The 15,039-nt window shown below is 31.5% G+C and overlaps 1 protein-coding gene across 2 annotated transcripts in view; it reads right to left on the bottom strand.

The window, feature by feature from the left end:
* The window catches only part of LOC149559938 (uncharacterized), a 402,360-nt gene that overhangs the window by 181,031 nt on the left and 206,290 nt on the right, over positions 1 to 15,039 (bottom strand). For both annotated transcript variants that reach the window (XM_089823521.1, XM_089823520.1), the window contains exons 11-12: positions 9,051 to 9,141; positions 8,794 to 8,935 (exon numbers count right to left, since the gene is read on the bottom strand). In XM_089823521.1, the coding sequence (XP_089679647.1) occupies positions 8,794 to 8,935; positions 9,051 to 9,141 (233 nt within the window). The remainder of the gene's footprint in view (positions 1 to 8,793; positions 8,936 to 9,050; positions 9,142 to 15,039) is intronic.

The raw sequence follows: 15,039 nt of genomic DNA, 5'->3' as shown, positions 1-15,039 counted from the left end.
GCATTATCCATTACCCCCTCTCAATTAGGAAAGAGGATAGAAGTGATATATCTAATTAGAGAGGATCAAGTACACATTAGGAAAGAGGTGATTTGTTATCTATCAATAGAGTGCTAATCAAATATCATTGCTAAGACATTCTAGTAGGTGAATCAGTCAAATCTCTTAATAGGGTAGTCCTAATAGTCTATTGTAAATCCTTTAATAGGTTACTTACTTCATTATAAGTTAAATTCCTTTGATTAGAACACTTCTAATAGGGTGTTGAAAACCTTTAACTGGGGTAATAAAATCTAACAATCTTGTAATCCTTTAATAGGGTATACCTTTCATAGGATAGATCATAGTGTATGATCAGACATTGTAGCCTTCATTGGATACACTTTATTACTATAGTAATGGAGACTTGTGGGTGTCATCCCCACCCTAGTTTTATCTTTTCATTGGAGGGTGTCTAGGTAACCAAATATCTTGTGTCATACATGTGTTGAATGTTATTTTTTTTCATGCTATGGATGAATATATTTAGCTAGCTATTTTAGTTTATATGAAAATTGTGAGATGGATGTGTGGTGAATGAATTTATGGTTAAATTTTTGAAGCACTTATTTAGCCCCCCTCTCAAAGTTTACTTTTCCTATTGTATTTCCAATAGTATATTTAGGAGTTGATGAAATCCAAATCCACAGTTGCCAAGATCACCTACATGCAAAATAGCTTGCCAAAGAGAAACCTAAGGAGCAAGAGTTTGAAGGAAACAAAACAAGAGAAAATATTTCACAATAGGAAAAATAAAATTTCCATGTGAATGTATGAATTTATAATGAGAGAGAGACCACTTATAAAGGCCTCAAGGAAGCTTGTAGAACAAGTTGGAAGGAGGTAGAAGATAAGGTTGACAACTAAGCACTCTTCCACAAAAAGGTGGAACATGCTAGAAGGGAACAAACTCCCATGTTGTCAACAACTCATCACTACAACTAATAACTACTAAATATTAAATAAATGCATTAACCTAAGTACACTTAAGTAAATAGAATAAATATTAATTAATTAATTAATTAATTACTCTAACACCCCCCTTAAGTGCAACTTAGGGGAATGCCTTAAGCTCACCAAAAACTAAGAGAAAATGTAGAATGGGTCCTAGAAACAAGGCCAAGTTAGGTACCCATGTACAACACAAAGAAATGCAACCTCTAAAAATGGAGAAAGAGGGAAAACCTCATGGGAAAAACCCTCCCCCAAAAAGAGGTAAAAGACATGCTGAAAAAAAAATGAAGTGAAGGAAGGAAGGAACACCTCAACAACACCCCCCAAGGACAACTTCCACCAGAAATGTTTCAAGAGACTCGCTCAAAACCATAAGTACAACCAATCCCCCCATGAGAGATACTATAGCCTCCCTAGAATAAAGGAGCCCCTAAAGGAGGGATCAAACCAATGCAACTCCAATGTGGAAGAAACAAGCATACATAACAAGGGAATCCCTAAATGAGAGGCAAAACTAGAAAGCCTAGTTGATGCCCAAAGGAGAATGTATGAGGAACCAAAATAGGAATCCCCAAGGTAGGTGTGATGACACTGTCATGAAAGTCCATTGTAATATCTACAACAATTGGTCCTGGAGTCTTAATGAATGAAGCTGGAGGATCAGGAAAAGCAAAAGAAGAAGAATCATGTAGAGGAGAAAAGCCCTCAACTGGATGTGGTATGGCAATCAAAACAGGGATCTCAGGAACAATACAAAGGTTCAAGTATCCTGACTACACCACATGATGCTCTTGTGAAAGAGAAGTAGTGTGCTCCAACAATGGAGATGGTGGACCAAAGTTTGAGAAGGTGTAGAGATGAGTGGAAGGATCAACTACCCCTATAGCAATAAGACTTCCTATTACACAATCCTGAATGAAGACTGAATCAGTAGTGAACTTAACTGTCTTCCCTCATCCACTATGTGTAATTTGAGAAATTGAGAGAAGGTTTGTAGACAGAGATGGAACATACAATACATCATTGAATATACCATCCTAAATTTTAATTAAATCTTTCTCATAGATTGGTAGGGCAGTTTTATTCCCCATGAGAATATGAGGAATAGGAGAAGCCTCAAGAGTAGAGAAGACACCTTGAGAAGATGTCATATGGTGAGAAGCACCTGAATCCAGTATCCAAGGAACCTATGAAGGAGATTTAATGGTAGCCTATAATGCATGACCCTTTCCATGATCCGATGTAGATGGAAAAGTTGTGGAAAAAGACTAAAAGGTAGACCCCTGTGAGGTAGAAGAGGATGGAGAAGATATAGTGTTCTTCTGAAGAAGAGCTTGAAAATTTGCAATTTGTTTCTCATAGCCATCAAATCTCTTCTGAAAATAATGTGCCTCATCATAAGATATTTTCTGACAATAGGAATAGGTAGGAGTCTCGGTCTTCTTTTTCTCCTTCTTCTTAGAAGATGATGAACTAGTAGAAGAGGGATCTGATATCTGCTTCGACTTCTACTCCTGTGTATCCTTGACAAGAAATGCCTACAAATAATAACTACTAAATATTAAATAAATGCATTAACCTAAGTAAGCTTAAGTAAATAGAATAAATAATAAATAAATAATTAATTATTTACTCTAACATCCCCCCTTAAGTGTAACTTAGGGGAATTCCTTAAGCTCATAAAAAACTAAGAGAAAATGTAGAATGGGTCCCAACAAAAAGGCCATGTTAGGTACCCATGTACAATGCAAATAAATGCAACCTCTAAAAATGGGGAAAGAGGGAAAACCTCATGGGAAAAACCCTCCCCTAAAAAGAGGTGAAAAACATGCTGAAAAAAATATGAAGTGAAGGAAGGAAGCAAGGCCTCAACAATAGTAGACTCATGGATCATTGTAAATATGGTGAAAAGAAGATAATCACATACCTAGTATTTACAAAGCCAAATAGAAGAAATTACTAAATATTTGGATAAATGTAGGAACTTTAAAACTAGCGATGATTTTAGAGAGCCAAATTTGGAAGCTAATAAATTAGCAAATTGCAACATCTTTATCAAGCATTGGATAAATGATGATGGGAAATTTTAGTGATTATCCTAGACAATAGTTATGACAGTAATAATGACATCCTTTTTAAGATGGTGGGTGATGTACTAACAACATGTAATAATGAGACACATTTAATGATGATTCCTAGAAGGACATGATGAGGCTTTTGGAAGCATTGCTACACCTAGAAAATGAATAAAAGGTGAGGTGATAGGTGAAGTGTGTGAAAGGAAGAGTGGAGAGAAAGCTAAACAAAGAATATTTATCATCCACAAAGATAGAGTGACTATGAAAATAAGGTTTTTATCTGAAGCAAGAAGAATCAAATGAAAATGGAGGCCACATTCTCAATTGATTAAGATAGAGAAATGAAGGCTTTCAAAGGACCTATAGGATGGGAATGAGTGAGAGGATTATTAAAAATCAAAACATAGGGGATCATCTCAGCAGTGATCGGGGTGATTGGGAACTAGTTTAAAGAATGAGCAATAAAAAGGTGTACAAACATGGATATGATTTCAATCTTCATTGCCTGGGGTTGAATAAGAGTACATATGAAGTGGAATCTATAGTGTGAGCTCTATTTATAGAATACATGCCTGATGGTTTGGGATTAATAATGGAGTAGTCAATCCCAAGAATTGGCCAAGATTTAAGTGAGTATTTTTCTTATGAGTGTAAGAATTTGGTATAGCTTTGATACCATGTAAGAATTTTCCTTAGGGAAAAATTCACCCAAGACCAAGAAGCAAAATAACTTTCATAAAATAGACCAATAGAGTATGATCAAAATAACAATATTCAATTCAATTCATTGTAATTGATTGATGTATTGATGCACAAGTACACTAGGAGTGCCTATATATAAAGGCCTCTATGATGCATCTAGAATGTCTAAGAATTAGAAATATGATAAGCTCCACAACTAAGTACATGTCCACCAAGAGTGGATTATCCTCCATTAAGCATAGGAGTTAGTGTGATGATAAGAGGATAAGCCTACAAAGGTGTGTCATGTAAAATTATGTTGTAGACACCATGTGTTAAATTGAGAGTGCAAACAACTATGTTATAAACATGATAACTTAGTTGATTATGCAAACTCCAGTGTTGTAGACACCATGTACTAAATTAGGATTTCTTACTCCTATGTTGTCAACAAGAAAACTCATATGAGTATGCAAACTCCTAGTTGTCTAACCTAATAAATAATAAAATAATGCATTTATCCTTAGTAAACTTAAGTAAAGTGTAAATAATAATTATTTACACTAACACCCCACCTTAAGTGCAACTTAGGGGAATGCACTTAAGATTATATAATCTATGATGAAATTCAAAATGGGTCTTGACTACTAGTTCATGTTAGGTACCTAAGTGCAATGTAATGCTAAAATGCAATAAAATCTCTCTGCAAATAGAGAAAGAGGGAAAACCTCATAGGAAAAACCCTAGCCCAAAAAGAGAGAAAAGTACAAGAAAGAAAGATGCATGAATGGATGGAGTAATCAAGACCACCCCATTATGACATAAATAATGAATATACAATAGAGAATCCCTCAATGAAATCCCCCCTTTGTGAAGGATCTTGTAATGATAAGTATCTAAAGATGGAAGAAAATTCAATGCCGACAAACAACGTTTCTCCCTTGAGGAAGAAGAAACAACAAGTAGAGGTGCAAATATGCTTCCCAATATGGATAGGAAGATGGAAGAGGGATCCATATGTATTATGTGTTGTATATTTCCTTTGAAGTCTTCTCAAATGTTGACAATTCCTTGATGAATGAAGATGCCATGAACCAACCTAGTGGAAGCCCAAAAGATAGTGTCAAGTAAGGTAACATAATCATGTATGAAAGATAGTGTCAAGTAAGGTAACATAATCATGTATGAACTTGAATCAAGCTCCAAGGATAATGCAGCATCCTTATAGGAAGATGGAGGAAGAGAAGAAATGTCACCTCCCTTCAATAATGTAGGTACACCTATGCTAGAAGCTCCTTGATGACTGAAGAAGCTACATCATGAAAGTTGAATGATGGCCCTACCTATAGGAAGAAAAGGTGCCATAGGTGTGGTAGAGAAAACTCTCTAACTGATAGGAAGAATCCTCAAAAAATAGGATGTCTGAGGAAACTAGAATACAATCTCTAAAGACTAATATAACTCCTCATAATTGAAAGAGTCATCCTCCAATTGTTGTAAAGAAGCCACAATCATCTTAGAACAATCAAGTGGTTGAGGGTCAAAGTGTACCCTCACAACGAGTGAAGAAGTCTCCTCAACAAAGAGAAGACTGATGTCATCGATGATGTCTCCCACATCTTCAATGTGAGACTCCACAAACAACCCTGCAATGTCTGGAAGGAAGTTATCCCACAAATCTAAAGTAGGAAGACATGGTAATACCTGCTGCACTAAATCAGGAGCATCTATGGCTTGAACTGAATTAGTAAAATCAATAGGAGCATTAGGAGGTGGGATCTCATCTGGCGTTGGAGGAACCATTACTGAAGCAACTAAAGATAGAATGTCCTCTAAAAATGGAGGGACTCATGGATCTCCATACGCTTCCCAAATAGCCGTCCAAACATCATGAGGAAAACTTGTCATACTAAGAGGAGCAAAATATTCCTCAATCATACTTTTATTCATAAAGAAAAGAAGATAAGAAAGATATATGAAAGTAGGATTCTATGGCAATATCTTTGAAGATAGATAAGGAAACACTTCCATATGTTCTCTTCTTAAACGATCAATGATTAAGGCACTCCATTTCTAATAGTTCCTCAATGTCAACTTCAGTGTTATACTAGACTAACATATGTGACAAGAATCCATGAGATCAATAAATGTATGCACCCCCCAAAATGAAAAAATAATCAATAAACCCACCACCCGCCACCCTCCCCCCCACCCCTAATGTATGATTTGGCACTTTATAGGTAGTGTGAATACAATTGGAAACTTGCCAATTTTGGCCTTAGTGGAATTTTGATTTAGCTATTTACAACCTCCTTTTATTGTGCAAATTTGGAACTTTACAATGTAGAACAATTTTAAAGCAATACAAAGCAAAGAAAGGACCTATTTTTGAAAGTGGAATTTTTGTCCATACAAGCCTATAATCTAATTACAGATCTAGAAAGTAGACAAAAAATTATTCACTTTCAAAAAAATGAAACCTATTTATGTGTCAAGATGAACCCATACTAAGCATTTGAAGTTGTAATAATCGAGATTTGTAACTTGTAGAAAAAATTAGGAACAAAGATATCAAACATCCTACACCAATGTGTAGATTACAAAATTCTACCCCAAAACAAAAAAAAAATTGCTCACATAAAGAAGTCTATATGAGGGAGATATCGTTGTTTGAAAATTACTTCTGTTATTATTATTTTTGAATCATTGCCACCACACCTCTAAAAATTAATTGACTCTAGATTTCAGCTCAGATGTCTAATTTTGATGAAACAAAAGTCAATTTAGGGTTTTTTTGACCTTTAGAATATGATGCAAATATCTAATTAGCACCAGCAAGCTCCAATCTTGTCTTACAAAAAATCTCTCCTCTATAAGCTTGATGCCCAAAAAAAATTCAGAAATAGAAATGCGGATCCAAAAAATAATGTAGAGAAATTGGAAAGACTAAAATAATAATATATGCAGATCTGAAAATTAAATTCAAAGATCTAAAATGATCATACCAATTCACAAATTAGGCCTTTGGGTGCTAGTTTGTAAAAAAAAATTGCCTTAAATTTGACTATTTCCACACATAGACAAATTTATAGTCAAAATTCATTGAATTGATCCTCCAGATGCAATGGTGAGGTCCTCTTTTTCTCTAGACACTCCAAATAGCTTTGGATACTCTAGATCTAAATTGAGGTGTCCTTAGAGAGGTGAAGCAACAATAGTCTCCAATGGCTATGAAATTATGCTCCTATGGCTCTGATACCATGTACGAATTTTCCTTACGAAAAAATTCACCCAAGACCAAGAAGCACAATAACCAGCACAAAATAGACCAATAGAGTATTATCAAAATAAAAATATGATATTTAATTCATTGTAATTGATTGGTGTATTGATGTATAAGTACACTAGGAGTGCCTATATATAAAGGCCTCTATGATGTATCTAGAATGTCTAAGAGTTACCAATATGATAAGGTCCACAACTAAGCACATGTCCACCAGGAGTGGATTATCCTCCATTAACCATAGGAGTTAGTGTAATGATTAGATGATAACCCTACAAAAGTGTGTCATGTAAAATTTTGTTGTAGACACCATGTGCTAAATTGAGAATGCAAACAACTATGTTGTCAATATAACAACTCAGTTGATTATGTATACTCTAGTGTTGTAGAAACCATGTGCTGAATTAGAGTTTCTTACTCCTGTGTTGTTAACAAGACAACTCATATGAGTATGCAAACTCATATGTGTCTAACCTAATAAATAATAAAATAATGCATTTATCCTAAGTAAACTTAAGTAAAGTGTAAATAATAATTATTTACACTAACAATGAGAATGAAGATTGATGCTTTATATATGTACCCTTTTTGTGCTAGAAGGCATGAACTAACAAACCCTTGATGTATAAAAAACCTGAGGAAGCTAGAAAGAGAGTGGTGAGGGAACTGGGGTGTGTGGAATGGGTAGAGAAAGTTTCTAGTCTTGGGTCTTGGAGAAATGCCCCTTGGTGCAGAAGGAGCTATGGTGGCTCCTAGTCACAATTAGGTGGATACTAAGAGTGAAGGGACTGGGGTAGATAAAAACACATTTTTGTGGATGACGGTCAAGCGATGGCATGAAATGGGTAGAACATTTTATTGCTCGGAGTTGACAAGAACGATAGAGAAGAAAGGGAAAAGAAAATTCTAGTTAGCCAAGAAAATATGAATGGAAACCATGTTTGAAATTTGCTAAGATAGAACTACAAAAAGATGATGATGTTGTATAGGAGGTCACAATGCTCAAATTTTGTTATTATGTAGGAGCTCATAGTTTGTTTTTTAAATATGTATTTCTAGGTTATTTTGAAGATTGTAAAACTTTAAATAGCATTGTCTAGAATAGAGGTTGGGAAGGAATGTAAGGCTGAAGAGTAGCATAGGTAGATGATATATGGACTTATTCATTTTGATGGTGTAATGTACTTATTTACCTAATTAATATAAAAAAACCTATTACCGATCTAAAAAACATATTAATATATGAGAAACAAAATTTGGACTTTATAATTTATATCTATTAATATAAAAAATATTTAAAAGAAAAACATACTATCATATTTAAATATATTTACTCATAAAATTGTAAATGACACAATTTTAACTAAGTTGTGTTATTCCCTTAATGCTTAATACAAGAAGTTCTCCACAATAGAGTTAGGCCCTATCCCAAATTATTATAATAAAAAAGAAAATAAATATTACTTATCGAAAGTAATTTTTTTATATGACTTAATAATTGTAGATTAATTGATTAAACTCATCTATTGATAATATTAATACATTCCATTTTTTTCAAAATGAAAAATGTAAGATATAGTTTTTCATTTTTATTAACTATCTTAAAAAGATTAATCAAATTTTTATCTTGATTTTAAAAAATTACAATAATAAAGATTTTTAATATTAATCTTAATAATAAACTTGATATATTCTAATGTTAAAAATAATATTTTAAATTTTAAATAATAATATAAATAAAAATAAGAAGATAAAAACCTGCAATTATGCTTATAGTCTCATTGTATTTGTAATCTCCAATCACCCCAGGTACCCAAGCATAGAGATTATACTCTCCAGCTCGAACATTTCTAATGGTAAAGTTGCCATTATCATCAACATTTGTCCAAAATTGATAACCCTGATAAAACCATAAACATGATTTAATATATTTTAGCTAAAAAATATGTACATTTTATAAAATTATATTTCTATAAATTATAGAATAGCAAGCAATATTAAGTAAAAGTGATTACCTTGCTCTCTCTTTGCCATGATCCATTCTCTCCTGGAAGAGCCAAACCAATATACGCAAAACTTGCAGGTCTAACCTCTATTTCAGTAAACCTATCACCCATTAAATTAATTTAGAGTATGTAACAATTGTGAATTTATAACTAAAAATAATTTATATGAAATTATTTAAATTAAATTATAATATTTTTGGGATGTGAAATTGTATATTAAGTAATATTTGATCATGTTTTGATGTTTTAGGGAAAAAAAATAAGGTTTCTAATTACAATATATTTTAATAATTTAACACGAATATATTTATTTATTGAACATAATCTTATTATATTATTGTGGGTAGTAGTGTTATTCACATATAGTTGCCACGTTATCCTTTCAAATAGCTATGCTTGGTTGGGTGGCTATTGTATAGCTCTTTTATTTTACTTTGGGCACCTATCTTGTTTTTAGCCATGATATTTAAGATGAAATATTTTGCATGGTTTAAGGGTTATTAGGTGTGGTGTATTTTCATACTTTCTGACACTATGATTTTTCCAAGCTTAAGGTTTATTAATAAATGTTAAGTTCATTTAGCAAGTTTTCAATTATTCTATGCTAATTTAATGTCTTATCATTGTATCACCATAGCTTAGTGGGCTATTAATTATTGGATGTTTGTTTCATATTTGGTATAAGGTCTTTGACTTATTGTTAGTTCATACAATTTATTTCAATTCATATATTTCTTCATTAGACTTTTTCTTCTTTTCTTTTTTACTTTAATGAGGAAATAATCTAATTAGAATGATAGAATAAAATATGTAGCTGTATGTTTGTGTAGTGGTAATATCTTAGATGAGATCCCTCTCTATTAATTACATGTTTTTGGCATGATGGACAAATCTACATGGTATCAAAACAAAAGTCATTGATTTGAGTCCCTCAAGCCCTTTGACCCTTCATCAACATAGGCTTGGATTATCAACATTGTACATAGTGGGTACAAATCTTGAAGCTATGTTTTTTCTTTAACTTTTGTTTAATTCTATAATTATAATATGGGTACTATATCTTTTATTTTCTCATGTTAAGCTAGTTATCTTTCTAAGTCGATGACATGCTTTCTTATATAAGCTTTCACTTAGTTTTAGAAGGTGTAAGTTTAGTTTAGTTTTCAATTTGTGCTTTGGTTAAGATTATTTTAGAGTTGTTTCTTTTGAAGCATGGAGTACATGATCGTATTCCCCCAATAATAGTGAGAGGTTCACAATGACTCAAACTATGATACAATTAGATTATCTCGTCTTCCACATGGGATTTTAAGACATTGAAGAGGTTATTTTTACTTTAATTGGTAATGAGTTGGTTGTTTCTTAATTGTTATTTTGTCTATCAATGGTGTGTCATTGGTGGTTATTTCTTCTTTTTTTGGGGTTTCTATCTTTTACGGTGGATTATAATTATTATTTTCTCATTTCATGTCATTCTATTATCTGATTGTTTTTCTTTTTTTTAATGTTTAAAATCATATTTTGGGCTCTCATTTAGTGTACATTGTGTCATAATTGTAAAGTATACTTGTTATTAGCAATAGGCATATTGTTGTGTCTTTTTCTAGCATTGTCCCTGTTCAAAAAATTGGTACCTATACAGAAATTTGTGTTGAAGTAACTATTGTTGGTTATTTGACACATTCATCTTATTTCCACTTTTTCTACTCTTCTTTGGTTGAAATAGATTATATCTACTAGAACCTTTTTCTTCTATTTCATACTATTACAATAATCTTGGAGTGATTTTCTAATAGGAAAGTGTAGGTTTTGTGAATGTTTTTTTAAAGATTTATATCATTTTTAGACAAATGTAGCTACCATTTGTTATAATTTTTAACTTTTATAATTTTAAAATAAATGTTTAGATCTTTGAATAATATTTTCTACTTCTTCAACAATTTGTAATAGCTTGTGTTTTGGGGATATATTATTTCATAGGTGAGTTTGGGGATATATTATTTCATAGGTGAGTAAGATTCTTGTACAATATTTATTTTAGTGAGATAGTAGGAACATTTCCTATGAGCCTTAATGGATGCTTCTTTTGGATAGATCTGAATATTTTGTGCTATTTCTATTTGACTTTATCATTATGTTCTTTTTCCAAAATTGAAGAGTTTGTGGGAATATATGTGAAATCATTTGGGATAATTTTTCATTTTTGTTTTTGAAGGGGCACGCAAAGGGTACTAAAATGATCTAGTGTTTGAGGGTGATTCAACTTATGTAACAAGTGATCATGAGTTGTATGGAGTTGATCTAGAACATGAAAAATAAAAATCTCTAGAATAGTTCATGGATGACCATGACCATGATGGAAATGATCTAGGAAAGTATATATAAAAAGAGAGTGAGAAAAACTAGAAAGCCCAAAAGACAAAATGATATTTTCTATTTTTGAGTAAATCATATTTTTTAGGGTCTTCATAGTGGAAGTGGAGCTTAGAAGTTTTGTCAATTTCTTAGAATGATTGTTGAAGGCATAGTTCAAAGGAACTAAAACTAGATATCTTCAATTCACATTTCTAAAATATAAATGGTTTCAAATTTTGATCTTCGAGTAAAGAGTTAAGGAAAAATGTTGAAGTTAGATGAGAATAAGGAAGAAGATGAGGTTCAAGTAGTTAATGATAAATTGGATAAATAAGAAGAAGAATTGGGGATTAAAAAAATATGAGTGGTGGAAGATGGTAAATATCAAGCTAACTATTGATAATATTTCCATTTCTACTATCACTAAACATCTAATAGAAGTAATAGATATGATAGAAATTAATCAAGTTATGGAGGATTTAATGGTTGAAGATGCCAATGTAAATACTCCTTTTGGAGAGAATAAGTAGGGAATAGAGAAATATTATAATAGTAATGATTGGAACATAGATGATCAAGGAAAAATAGAGAATGTGCAGACAAATGGAAAAAAGGAGAAGCCAAAAGAAGTAGAGGAAGATGCTAGAGGCATGGGGAAAGAACAAGAAGGTGTTACCAAAACCTTATCTAAATTGAAAACAAATACTAATAACCTACTAGTTATAAAAGGGGAAATTTATGTAATATCAATTATTCCTAAAGAGATTATGAATGTATCCATGGAAATTAAATCTAATCCATAAGATACCAGAATAAGAATGAGTAACAATTACAAATCATTAAATTAGTTTGAGACATATTATCGAAATTAGTGCAAGATTCTAAATTTGATAAAAAGGACACACCTATTGAGAATTTAGTTCAATTAGTGTCAAATACTAGCGAGAATATATATTATTGAGGAAGCTTTCATATTTTAAGTGTGAAGATAGAGTATTAAAAAAGAGATATGATAAATTGGCCTAGAGGAGTGTATAGACTGGGGAACATTTACTAGAGGATCCAATCAGTCGAGAGAATCCCTAAAAGTGAGTGGTAAGATAATTCTATTTTTATGTTATAATACAATTTTTTTTAAAGATATAGATAGCTAGAGATGATAAATTCAATAGAAGCTTAAGTTATTAGTTACAAATTTTGATCTTATCAAGAAACCAACTGCAAGTTTTGGAGCATATGTAAATATTATCAACCATGGGATCAAAATTTATAGCATTAAAAATTAAAAGAGGATTAGTACTTTTATGGTTATGCAAAGTCATTTAATTCCTAAACTTGACATTTTCTAAAAGGGAGTCAAGGAAGTGAAGGTGGTCTTAGCCCTAATTGATATGAGCACTATGTATAACTTAGAGGACTTAGCATATCATATATGTAGTTAGATTGTAGTCATTGAAATTCTAAGGAAATAATGAGAAACTGATTTGTAGGTATTGAATACCAATTTTAATGAAGTATTCAAAAGGATTTAATCCTATATTGGTAATAAATTATTAATTTATTACATTTTTTTATTCTTTGCACACTATTGTCATTATTGACAAAGGAGGAAAATTATAAGAAGAAAAAATTATATATTAGATAGTAGATGTAAGATAAAGTAATATGTAAAGTGATGTGAGGAGGTATAAGTTGCAATATAAACTCAAACTCAAATTTTGGTAACTCACATTTTGGTGATACTTTGTTATTGAGACACTTAGTAAAATTTTCTCTAAACTTATTGCAAGTAAAATTTTCTCTAAACTTATTGCAATCAATACCAAAGAGGGATATTTTTGGTATGATGATGATGGTAAGAAATGTTATATTGGCTTGATCATCATACTATTTTTTTCATTTCTGGAAACTAGATCAACTTTACCAATGGAAAAAATGATTAAATAGACATAATTGTTAAGTATAGAGTATACTAGGTAAAACACAATCAGATGTAATAAATTGGTTGTGCAATAATGATTGATGAATTATCATGTATGGTAGATAGGACATATTTATATGAGGTATATGTATCAACTTATAGAGGAATATCTAGCTAATATTCAATAGAACTAAACATTTGATGAAGTCTAAATGTCATAGTATGAAGAATAGGTAACTAATGTAGTATGCATACTTCTAAGGTTTGACAATCTAGTAAATATTATTTCTTTTTAAACTAAAAGTGATTAGTTTTAATTAGGTTGACATCAAAGAACACGATTCAAGATTTTAGCACTCAATCATGAAATTTGATTTACTTTCATAGCCAACTTAGGATAACATGTTTAGGGGTTTTCTGCTGCCTCAAGAATAGTATAAAATGGGTTCAAAAGTCATTGTGTGGTGATTTTTGTTATAATATTTATCATTGTGGTAGTAATACAATGTTTTATAAGAAAATTATTAGATAATTAGTTAGTAATTAATTGGATATGTCATGCATTGAGTACAATAATCAAATCACCTATCAGTTGTGGATTTTATAAGGTTCACAAGTTAAATCCCCTAATAGGGTCACTCCTAAAAAGGTGAGTACTATTCTGATAGGATAAAAAAAAAATCCTCTAACAAGGTGACTCTTAGGAAGAGTTCCAGATCCCTTAATAAGGTACATCCTAATAGATCTTTATTGTACTTTACTAAAAAGGCTATATAATCTAAACTAGGTATACTATTAATTGAGTATATTATTAGTTGAATGGATGTAATGCTTCTAACATAGAAACTTATCATTGTAGTAGTGACAATTTTGGATACTAATTCACAATGTGTTTTTTTCCCTCTAATGAAGAGTTTTCACAAGAAGATACTTGTGCAAAAGTGTTTCATATATGGTTATTTGATTTACTTTGTTTTTACATTTTTATTTCCCTTGCATGTTTCATATTGTTGAAGAAATTGGTGAAAGTATTTAAATGTTTGGTTACACTAATTCAGACCCCCCCGTCCCCCCATCAATCAATGTCATTTATCAATAATAGATTTGTTAAACTTTTTCATTTCAAGAGGATGTTTGATAAGGCATACAACTCAAATCTACAAGTTTCCCTTAGTCAAGGTTACCCCTGACCATGAATATGAAGATATATTCTAGAAAATATTTAGCTTATTGGTCATTTCAAGAAGATTAAATTATAAATTTGGATGAGATAATTTGTTCTCATCCTTTGTGATACATTATAGTGACTTACTGGATGTGTTTCAAATTTTATTTTTCACCTAGGTGTCCACAAGCATGAAGAATGCCAAATTTTAGTTAGGAAGGGAAGCTATTTTAATAATCTAGTCAATGACTTTGTTTAGTATTTTTTTTGTTAGTTAGTTAAAATTAGGATTACATTAGGTTATCTTTTTTCCTTTTCTTAAAAGTGAGTTTACACACGTTATATGAAATCCTTAAGGGAATACATTTTTTAGCTTCTAGGTTTCCTTTAAGTGTATGTGTGCACATGTTTTTTTATGTCTTCTCTCTTATTTTTATGTAGTTCCATTTATTTCAATTCCCCTTTACATGAGCTTGCCCCTAATGGATAAACATTATAATTTGTGAAAATATAAATTTAGATGTTCTTTATCAATAGGTAGAGATCCCTTGTGATTC

Source organism: Cupressus sempervirens, chromosome 4 (assembly GCF_028749045.1).
Source record: "Cupressus sempervirens isolate cs-2001-9-10 chromosome 4, ASM2874904v1, whole genome shotgun sequence".
Taxonomy (NCBI): domain Eukaryota; kingdom Viridiplantae; phylum Streptophyta; class Pinopsida; order Cupressales; family Cupressaceae; genus Cupressus; species Cupressus sempervirens.
Note: the sequence above shows the minus strand (reverse complement) of the source record. Positions and strands in the feature narration are given on the sequence as shown.